The sequence below is a fragment of the Sitophilus oryzae genome, unplaced genomic scaffold (genome assembly GCF_002938485.1).
Source record: "Sitophilus oryzae breed Bouriz unplaced genomic scaffold, Soryzae_2.0 scaffold_2016_pilon_pilon, whole genome shotgun sequence".
NCBI lineage: Eukaryota > Metazoa > Arthropoda > Insecta > Coleoptera > Curculionidae > Sitophilus > Sitophilus oryzae.
In genome coordinates, this window is record NW_022146743.1 from 26,364 (window position 1) to 37,174 (window position 10,811).

Genomic DNA, 10,811 nt, shown 5'->3' on the forward strand with positions numbered 1-10,811 from the left:
TAGAACCCGATAATAAATCTCTCAAATTGCAAGTAGTTCAAATGGTTCAAATCAGAGATGAGTATGTGTGTAGTTTAAATGTACAAATCAAATCTGAGGTTAAGTTATCGTAAGATGACAATCAAAAATAAACTTTTAAGTTAATTAAATACTAGAAGATAATACTAAAATATACTAAAATGGTAATATAAACTGAAAATTGTAATTAATTCAATAAAGATATATTTATTTTAAGCACGGAAGATTGAAAGTAAAATCAACGGAAGTACAAAAGGAAGAAAAACGAAGGGAGCAACAAAAGAAGCTCACAGCATATCGGATGGGCATGAAAAAGATCTTATCATCCCGAAAATCTGATTCTTATGATGCTGAGTCGTTTGCAATTGCGTCTCAATTATTATTTGTTAATCCAGACATTTATACTTTGTGGAATTATAGAAAAGAAGCAATATTAATTGAGAAAGACAAAAGGTATAGTATCAGTGCTAATATAGATAAATAAGTTCATCTTATACATGTTCTCAGCTGTGAGGATGAAACAGAAGGGGAAGAGAAGTTTATAAAGTTCCTTGAATCAGAAATATCACTAACAGAACAGTGCCTTCTAGCCAATCCAAAATCTTACGGATCATGGCATCATCGATACTGGGTTTTAATGTTACATCCTAAACCAAATTGGGACAAAGAATTTAATCTATGCAACAAATACTTAAGTTATGATGACAGAAATTGTAAGTAATATATTTAGTGCTGAATATTATATGTAAATATTCATATTTTGTATATTTTCAGTTCACTGTTGGGATTATAGGAGACTGTTGGTGAATAAAATAGGTATAACTTTGTCTGCAGAGTTGAAATTTTCAGAAGATAGACTGAATGTAAATTTTTCTAATTATTCTTCGTGGCATTATAGAAGTAAACTGAGAACATTGGATGAATCTAGTGTCGAGGGAGAATTATCACTTGTTCAAAGTGCTGTGTTTACAGATCCAGCAGACAGCAGTGCCTGGTTTTATTTAAGATGGGTTTTAAGTAATCCAGCTCTTACCAAAGATAAAAAGCAAGAACTGCTTGAGGCGTTAGAACAATTGCAAGAATTAGAGCCTGATTGTAAATGTAAGTTTATCAGAATATGTATGAGTTCCTTTTATTACTAATTATAATATTCTTTCTATGGTTATTTCTTATAGCTGTTTCATTTTTTAGGGATCTTATTGGCCAAATGTTGGCTTACTGGTAGTTTGGTTCTAAGCGATAGTGAATATGTAGATAAGAGAGCTGTGTATTATAAAGAGCTGATTAAATTGGATCCCCTAAGGAAAGGCCAGTACCAACAGTATTTAGATGCAGCACAAAAATGATGAAATGTAACAATAATCATAGGATTTAAAGTATTTTGCATTCCTACATTTGTATATTAAGTATAAATATTCTTTATTAATATAACATTTAAGAACAAAACATTTAATAAAAAGACAATATTTATCAATGTCGTATTCTGTTCTCTTCTGCAGTAATTTTTTCTTTAATTTTCTCGGGATCAATAGTCACCTAAAATTATACATTATTAAATTATTTTAATATATTTTAAAATTTAATTACTGATTCTTTGAGGCTGCTGTATTTATTGTTATTTTCCGATTTTCCTAATGTCTCCAAATACTTTTCTCTAAGATACAATACTGTATCGACGTGTGTTTTATGTTTAGTGGCTAAATCTAATGCTCTGTAAAGATCTTTTTTACATTAAGAGGTTTTTATGCTGGAATATTGTTACCTGGTCCAATTATGCATGTTTATATTAATGTAAATTGCTTGAAATACCATGCCATTGTGAAGTAGGATTGATTCAGCTTCTTCCAATTTGCCACCTAGTAAAGCCATGTGGGCTTTCTGTTCAGCTTTACTTGGTAACGTCTAAAAGAAGGTGATTGGGAAATTATTTTTATTTACCTATAGGCTTGGTGCATTCCAGTTGATTTCAAAAAATTCCGACCGCAGCGCTCTATACGGCAGAAATCAGAAGTTTTCACTGTGTATTTCACGCCGTCCCGGTTACAGTTCATGTTGATCGCATTAAAATAATATTGAAATTGTGGCTTTGTCATAATATTTAAGTATTTTAGTTTTTTGCTAGTGCAGTTATTGAAACTATAAAACACTCAGGTACGAGGTTTGTGTGATGTAACGCTGTTTCGGGTAGTAAAAATTAAGTGAAGAAGAACTCGAAGTGGGCGTTGTGTTGTGTTCCGACAATTTCGAATGTTAAAAAATTGCCGAAAAACCGTTAACTCGTAAAGGAGGGCGTAATTACGTGGTTGTTGGGTGCAATAACATTCAATAACTCAACTTATATAACTCCCATATTCAACTCTCTCGAATCAACATTTTATAGCTTCACAGCTTCTAACACCGATTTGATCTAAAACTTTTGCTAAATAAAAATCTATTTTTATGGAGTCAAGCAGTTCGACGATACAAGTGAGTAAACAAAGTGCCCATTACATAATCAATAATTAAATAATAGAGATATACTATGAGAGGATAAAATATAATTTGGCAATATTAATGGTATACTTTTTTTTTAATCAACTAGTGCTTAGATTTTTTATGAATATCTTCTAAAATTATAATTATGTACCTTCAAAAAATTTCGTTATAGCCGAAATAGCCCATGTTATGTCCCCACTAGAAAAACCTGTGCGTAAAACTAGGCTCGCTACCGTTGAACTCATCTAAAAAGTTTCTGAAGATATTTACTTTTTTATTTTTTTTAGAATTTTTACAAATTATACTTCTTAACACTTTTAGAATAATAATTATATAATAAATTTTTCGTATACTCGCTACTTAAACCCGTGTCTGTGTATATATCACTTTTTTATGATATTCTCCGATAGTGGCAGCACCGGCGGAGAATGCACCAAGCCTATAGCAACGGATTTCTGTAATTTAATTCGTAATAATAATACCTTTATATATTGAATATAAATAACTTTTTCATAATTATTAATACTGGCAAAGGCCTCTTCTGCTATATCCATCGTCTCCGAGCTAGACTGGGTGGCCAACACCGCCAGACAAGCCCACACCATGTCGTTATTGACGCTTCTGCACAAGTCCAGAGCCTCCGACCACTTGTTATCTTGTATTTTCCTACAAAATTAAGCTTTTATTAAGCGATAAGATATTCCGCACGCGGTTTTACTTGTGAATTAGTTCAGGAAATGGAGATATGGGCACGCTGATCAAAGATCCATCAGCTCGTCTAATCGAAACGGAGTTTCCTACGAAGTCGTTTATTCTTGGATTTCTACCCAGTTCGGGCGAGTCGTATTGCAAGGAGCACATGTGCAGCAGCTTGGAATTGAAGGCGGCAGATGGACAATACCAAACAATTAATTGGGCGTCTTGTATGGCGGCTAGAATATTTATGTTGGAGTTCCATTTGAAGGAATCGATTTTTCTTCCTAAAAACATTATATTTTTACAAAAATACATGTTGCATTTATTTGAAGTTTTTCTCTATTCTTAAATAATATATTATGACGAAAGCTGACATATGCTGGCAATGACACCTCGTATTTTAAAACATTTCTTTTTAATATTTGCTCAATGACTAAAGAATATAAGGACATGTAACGCCCATATACGGGCTGCAGCAGAATTTGTGACCTTAGAGGCCATTCTTTTGATGGCAAACAATGAGTCATCATTGGTCACCAGCAAGATATTACAATTTGCCAGTCAATTAAAACGACAGACACAACTGTCACTGTCAGGGATTATACCGTTGGACAGACTATAGTCCTTTGGACGTAACGGAGAAAAATAACAAGTATTTCTTCAAATATCTAGTATTTATTCATCCTGTATACTGTATATTATAAAGTGTTCTAGAATTTTATTTATTTTCCTGCAAAAGTGTATAACATAGTTGTATCGCTATTACCCAGTATAGGTACTAAAAACTGAATGCGATAGAAGAAACCTGATATGAAGCCTTTTTGGAACAGTTTTGTTGTGTACTAAATAGTATCGATAGCGAAATACCCTGACAAATAAAATAGTTACCTAATTTTGAGAAAGATCTACTTGTAGTCCTAACCTGCACAATATACAGGTCACGAGATTTGTCCAATACAGCTAGAGTTCTACAGGATGACGGTCCTTGCTGGTCTAAAGCTATCTGTATAACAGGCGCACTGTGCTGGATTAATACAGACGACTCATTTGTATACCTGTTGTTTGATAAATCTATAATGTGTATGGCTAAAACACAATTAGTAATTATTGTCTGTTGATTAGTTTTTTAAATGGTTCCATACATTTTTGATCGTTTACGTCTCTTACGGCTAGAGTGTCATTAGAAAATGAGAAGAGCACTGCTCTGAGATAGTCTAATCTCATATTTGGCCAACGTGGCTGTCCGGTTAGCTTGCCTTGATAGTTGTAGATTCCTATACTCTTTTTTTCGATAACTAAGAAATGTCTGTAAATAATAAAGCAGTTTTAGGAGTTTTCAAAGTGGACCTTGCAAATTGATGGGTGAGCTTTGTTATAAAGTGTTTATCATACTGCGTTAGGTTATGATATGACAAATTATAACGAAGTGTTTATCATACCTGAAAAGTTTATGGTAAATACAAAAAAGAGACATTGACTTCTTTACTTCGACTTTGTTTCTCATATAATAACAATTATTTATATATTAATTTAACAATTACAGTTATTTTAAAATTCGTATTTTTGTAGTTGAGTTTTATAAATTTATAAGGTATTTTGTCATATCAATTTGAGGGTATCTTTTTTGTATATTTTTCTGTAGCTTGAATTTTTAAAATGGATTTTCAATGGTCCTTTAATTCTAACAGTTGTGGAGTTATATCTAAACTTTGAGAAATTCTGTTTTATAGAAATAAGTTTTTAAGAAAATACTTTTCTGTTAGTTCCAAGTGATTGACAGCTCCATCTTTAAGGTCGAAAATAAAGGGCGTGTTCCAGTTGCTAGTACTGTAGATGAAGCACTGGGATGGGGTTGTTATTACTAAATGATCGTATCTCATTGCCATTTGTATGACGCGTTCTGGTAGTTCCAAGTATTCTACGGTATCGTCCATGATATTTCTGACTGTCACTACTTTTCTTTCACTTAGAGATGCTCTGAAAATTCAACAGATTGAGAAATTAAATTATTATTTAGTATTAGTTCTGTTAAGACTGCAAATAATACAAATATATAGTAAAGTTAAAATATATAAGATTTCTTACGTGTAATTTAAGTAATGAGAGTGCCTTTCTATCACATGGGCGAAGAACACATGCCCGTTTGCACATGCTCCTGCAAGTTGAGTGCCATCATTTGACCATGACATTTTATAAATACTACCAGTGTTGGGTTTCTCCAGAGATCTAGACCACTAAAACAAACATACATACATATCTGGTGTAAAACAACTACAAGAGTCAAGAACACCAATTTAATTAGCTAATAAACATGGCAACTACTCTTTTCATCAGTAATCATGTTTGTTATTGAAAATTATTTTTCCAGTTATCAATAAATAATGTGTTAAATAAAATAGATACAGATATTTACCCCCGAATAATCACATAATCTTAAAGTGTTATACGACCCAACAGCAAAAAGATCACCCGAAGGTGTCCAAGAAATAGACGTTATATGATGGTCGTGGTGGACACTGGAGAACATTGGACGTCCTTGACCATCCCAAACCCTGTATTTACAGTCCTCACCTCCAGACACTATTATATCTGAAGCTGCACTCCATGCTAAACAGAGTACAACACCTTCGTGTGCCTTCCACTGAAATTAATACAATGTGATCAAACATTTTTATGATCAAGTGTGTTTGATATTTTGACAGATAAACAATTCTTAGGAGAAATAATATTAGAATTTTTTATAAGTCCAAGCCAACTAGGTCATACAATTTCTTGCTTTTCCTTATTTTGAGATGTGTACATGACTGTTTGCATACCTTTAATGGCTTGGTATTAGGAGCTAGTTGTTTGACGATTACGCATTTGCCTTGAGTATACGCTATGCTCTGACTATCTGGAGACCAACAGGCTCCATAAATTGAGTTGTCGCTGCTCACTACTGTAGACCTTAACATGCCACTTCTGGACCAGATTTTGATAAAACCGTCCTCGCCACCTAATAAAATAGTACTCGTATATTGTTTTATTAGAAGCAAAAATGACCATTAATTAAATGATCATTTTTACTCCGAATAGAACATGCTATTTTTTTCAAACGCCACAAATAGTTTTTTATACAATTTCAAACGTTCCAAATAATATAAAAATATTTAAAAGTCATACTTTGTATATAATTATACCGTATGATCGAGAAAAAAACGGCGTCAGCGATGGCTTTGAAATGAAGATCGCTGTCATTTATATGTAAATTTATATGGGAAATGTCATCGACCGTCATTTCCCAGCCAAATAGACGCCGTTTTTTTCAATCATACGGTATATCGAGAAACTATGGTTACGCTCGTTGAATTTGACACTTTATGTCAGTTTAATAATATATTTTCGTACTTTTATGCTTAGGCGTAAAAGTGCTTTACTTTTATGTCTAGGCGTTGAAATGACTTTTTTACATTGTCAATCACATCGCAAAAATTAATACTTTTGTGACGTTTAAAAAAAAACATAATTTTGACATTTATTTCATTTGGGCAGATATATGAGTATTTCTATTCTTTACAAATTCAATAACATTCGTTAAAATAGAATATGATCGAAAAAATAACGGCGTCTGCGATGCCATTTTATATGTAAAATTATATTGGGAATGTTATCGATCGTCATTTCCATGCCAACTGGACGTCGTTTTATTTTGATCATACGGTATATCTCTAAATGTCATCTCTATCAGTGAAGATATTTAGCATTCGCAAAGTGTGCTCAAGGAATAATAATGAGTCATTTTCTTAAAAATACTGCCATCATTAAAAATACTGTTACAAGCGGAATCTCATATTAAAATTTGTAAAACTATGTTCACAAAGCCGGTCCTATACGATGCGTCCAACGTTGGTTCCAACGTTGGAAGCAACATTCGACACAGTTTTCGCCAATGTCATAGAATACACCTATTTGGCAAATGTGTCTCCCACACGATGTGGCGAATGTCCGTGTGTCCAACGTTGGAAGGTGTTTGCCACATCGTGTAGGACCGTCTTAAAATGCAAGTTAAACCCATTATTAAATTATTTAGCAAGGATATAACCTTTTTTTTGTTTGAATTTCAAGATTCTCATATAACTACGAATTTATGGTTTTGTCAAGTTTGAAAAAGGTTTTTATTTCTTATAAAAAATAAAAGAAATATAATAAGGAATTCCCCGGACTATAGAAGTGGGGTTATATGTAATTATATGTAATACTCCACTAACTGTACCAGTGGAAACCAACTTAAAGCGGAACTAAAGAACCTTGAAGACTCCATCTGTTACCTGGAATTCCAACGGTCAATCTTCCAACGGTCTAAGACACTCGAAGACATTTCTCAGGACTTACTACCTTGAAAAATCAAAGACCTTCCTTGATTTAAATAAAAACAATCTTCGGATTGTCACGGGGTTTTTGACAGGACAGTGCATCCTTAATGGTCATCTCAGCAGATTGAAACCAAAAAACAATGGCGAATGGAGATTCTGTGGGGAAAATGCGGAAACCAGGACATCTCATCACTGAGTGCACCGAGACGACATCCTTTCATACCATAAATTTTAGTACGACTGATATCGGAGACGGAGAACTAACCTCTGTAAAACCGTCTCAGTTAATGGTTTTTGTCAAAGCCCGGAGACTGTATGATGAGTTATAACTCAAGAAACACACAATTTACAATATTTGACCAGCCGTAACCGTAACTCCCGAAATGCTCAACACAGTTATTAACTAAAACCTAAATTGATTTCATTAGTCACTTGCTCTGTGTGAGTGCACGACTTGAAATGTCGGCGGGCAGCTTTTATGGTGCATTAAAACATGACAGGAAATTGCTTTTAGAAAGACGGGATTGCAGAACCCGAAATCTTCTGTCTTAAATGAGCGCTGTAGCGGCGGTTGAAGTTTGGGAGTGGAAACGTTAAAATTAGGGTGGAATTATTTTCTAAGAGGATTGGAAACGCGACGATGGGGTTGGTGTGGAGACAACGATGAGGTTTAGGTCAGGATTATGTTATTTCTTCGTCGGTGATTTTAGGGAAGATTGATTTTAGGGAAGAGATAAAAAATTAAATAAAATTTTTTACTCGTTTTGAATTTTTTTAATCCCGTTTATACTTTTCCAAATTTCCATACGGGTTTAGTGAATATTAAAAAAAATAATGAGTTCTAAAAATCAAAACGTGTTGCTATAGTAATATAATTTCGTTTTTATTCTTTGATAGATTTATATTAATTGCATTTTAATTGACGTCATATTTTTTGCTGTTATATAATGTTAAAGAAGCACAAAATTTATTTAGTTCAATACTACGGTAAGGGTGATAATAGTTATCGGAAAATTTGATACCTTATTAACAGCAAAAAATATGACATTAATCAAAATTAGTAATAACCAAAGATAATAAACATTTATCAAAGAATGAAATCTAAATTATATTACAACAGAAACGACTTTTGATCTTCAAAAACTTCAAACATAATTTCATGTTTTTTTTTTAATTTTCTCTAAAACAGTATGGAAATTTGGAATAGTATAAACGATATTAACCATTTTAGAACAAGCAAAAATTTTTATGAAGAATAAATTGTTCTCAAAATGTCAGTAATAAAACAGTTTTTCCCCTTGTAAAGAGAATCCATGGACATACTGAAAAGACTTCAGAGAAATAAGTAACCCTAGATAGTTCTAAAATATTTGTTGATACAACTGTTAAATTTTTTAAATCTTATAATGCCCCCCCCCCCCATTAAAGAGTGCGATAATTATAAATAATATACATTTATTTACCTGTCAATAAACCAGTGCCATCATTACCCCATTGTCCAACTAGAATAGCCCCTTTATGGGCATCCACGCTTCTTTCTATTCTGCCAGTCTTATTTATTATATGGAACCTAAAAAAATATGAATTTCTCTCTTTATATTAAACAACTTATATCGAGTATCTTACTTCCCATCTGCAGAAGTCACTAAAATTAAATCACCGTGTTTGCCTAGTGTTGTTCCAACCCTTGGTAAAAACTGGATGTCGGTTGCATATAGATCTTTGTCTAGTTGGGCTATTTTGGTCGGCTGATTGTTGGATACGGACCACGAAAGTATTTGAGAATCATCACTGTAAAATATATATTATTATAAGAATATTATTTTTTAAGATGTTATTTTAAAAAAAAATTATTAAGATTTTAACACCCTGTAGCTACGAAACAAGGCAGAATCGGACCTAAGTTGATATGAAAAATAAATTTTATTTTTACGTGAAGAATCTCCCCACCGAGAGATGGCACATGTTTTTTGAAACACCTTGTATACCCAGTGATGTAGATTCTACGTCACTGTATATAAAAAATGTACCTCTTGTACACGTATTCTTTGTATCATGCGTCGTGTATGGAGAATAATAAAGGATTATTTTACTAACTTTGTATACTCTATCTTACAATGTACGTCACTTGTTGAATGTTAAAACAGCGACTAATTCGCGCTGCTCGGTCTTCCCTAATTTCTAATTAACTTTACCTAATCGAGTAAACCTCTTCTGTGTTGCTCCAGCCGACGCAAGTGACTGGAACGTTCTGGTCCAGTTTCTGACTGAGTGTCACTTTAAACTTCATCGCTAAGCCAAAGCTGTTTACGAAATAGACGTCAAATATTTGTGGGCCCTGCGTTGCGGCCGCTTCTTGATTAGTATTTGTTTTGTTTGTAGCGGCCGGCGGATCGTCATGGCGACCGCGTCATAGCCGTCTATTACCGGATTTAATTTACCGTTCGGTATTCCTTCCTGACGTAGAGCTTGCATCTATCGAGCGTTACAAACGTTTTCTGTTATTTGATAACAAGACATTGGAGTATGTGGAGATTTGACATGACATAAATTAGAATAAACAGTATACCGGGTGTATAGAATATACGGTGCCAACCAGACAGTATACCGGGTGCGTCTCAAAAGTGGCTCACCCCTATAATTATTTTATTTTTATAGATAAAAAAAAACGAGATTTGGTATGTTAGTATATGACATAAATTAGCTTGATTGATGTATTCAATTGTTTTTCGTCACCTCCTGTTTCACCTGAAATGACTAGGTACAATTTTTGATTTTTAAGTGGCACCCTCGGTATTTTTTTACTTAATTCGATAGAAAATGATACTCTGGATATAATGACATATTATATGTCAACTTTTGACATTTTCTCATATGGTATATTTGAAATTGTAACATGCGGTTCATAACAACAATTTGACTCGAAATACAAAAAAAATACGGTGTGTGGTACCAAATTATTCGTAGAAAATGCTTTTTCCAAATATGCTAATGAGCCACCATCGTTTCATTTGAAAAAAATTGAGATATGATTAAAAATACCATTTGGTCATCTTCTAACCGGCCAGGACAAGACACGAAAAATATTAGATGAACATATCTATTTTTCCAAGGCTCTTTGATTAAAAACTAGTGTTTTTAATACAGCCATGGCAAGCTAGATTGAAAAAGTTGACATATCATATGTCATTCTATTCAGAGTGACGTTTTCTATTGAATTGAAGTAAAAAAATACCGAGGGTGCCGTTTAAAAATCAAAAGTTGTAGTCA

At 33.2% G+C, this 10,811-nt stretch overlaps 2 protein-coding genes across 4 annotated transcripts; one reads left to right on the forward strand and one right to left on the reverse strand.

Moving 5' to 3' along the window:
* Positions 1-65: 65 nt before the first annotated feature.
* LOC115884127 (geranylgeranyl transferase type-2 subunit alpha-like) lies at positions 66-1,464 on the forward strand. The gene is made up of 5 exons (XM_030902626.1): positions 66-182; positions 236-471; positions 526-731; positions 793-1,119; positions 1,210-1,464. Exons 1-5 carry the CDS (start codon positions 180-182, stop codon positions 1,362-1,364), a joined length of 927 nt encoding a protein of 308 aa, XP_030758486.1. The 5' UTR covers positions 66-179; the 3' UTR covers positions 1,365-1,464.
* On the reverse strand, positions 1,422-9,905 carry LOC115884125 (intraflagellar transport protein 80 homolog). 3 transcript variants are annotated; one of them, XM_030902624.1, is made up of 15 exons: positions 9,737-9,905; positions 9,168-9,332; positions 9,005-9,111; positions 6,006-6,184; positions 5,603-5,830; positions 5,393-5,423; positions 5,275-5,344; positions 4,942-5,166; positions 4,332-4,495; positions 4,078-4,275; positions 3,212-3,473; positions 2,976-3,159; positions 1,781-1,920; positions 1,606-1,729; positions 1,422-1,554 (listed from the first exon to the last, which is right to left on the reverse strand). In XM_030902624.1, the coding sequence occupies exons 1-15, from the start codon at positions 9,829-9,831 to the stop codon at positions 1,489-1,491; spliced, it is 2,238 nt and encodes a 745-aa protein (XP_030758484.1). In that variant the 5' UTR covers positions 9,832-9,905; the 3' UTR covers positions 1,422-1,488. The 3 variants fall into 3 exon arrangements, with proteins under 3 accessions (XP_030758484.1, XP_030758483.1, XP_030758485.1); XM_030902623.1 differs by having other exon boundaries at positions 5,275-5,423; XM_030902625.1 differs by lacking the exon at positions 5,603-5,830 and having other exon boundaries at positions 5,275-5,423.
* Between the last annotated feature and the right edge of the window lie 906 nt (positions 9,906-10,811).

Excerpts from the sequence above, each read along its gene's own strand:
- LOC115884127 (XM_030902626.1), top strand. Across the intron at positions 732-792 it reads AAGTTATGATGACAGAAATT|TTCACTGTTGGGATTATAGG; the intron begins GTAAGTAATATA and ends GTATATTTTCAG. Across the intron at positions 1,120-1,209 it reads ATTAGAGCCTGATTGTAAAT|GGATCTTATTGGCCAAATGT; the intron begins GTAAGTTTATCA and ends TTCATTTTTTAG.
- LOC115884125 (XM_030902623.1), bottom strand. The coding sequence starts at position 9,831 with ATGAAGTTTAAAGTGACACTCAGTCAGAAACTGGACCAGAACGTTCCA. Across the intron at positions 6,185-9,004 it reads TGGCACTGGTTTATTGACAG|GTGGCGAGGACGGTTTTATC; the intron begins GTAAATAAATGT and ends CTATTTTATTAG. Across the intron at positions 5,424-5,602 it reads GATTATGTGATTATTCGGGG|TGGTCTAGATCTCTGGAGAA; the intron begins GTAAATATCTGT and ends TGTTTGTTTTAG.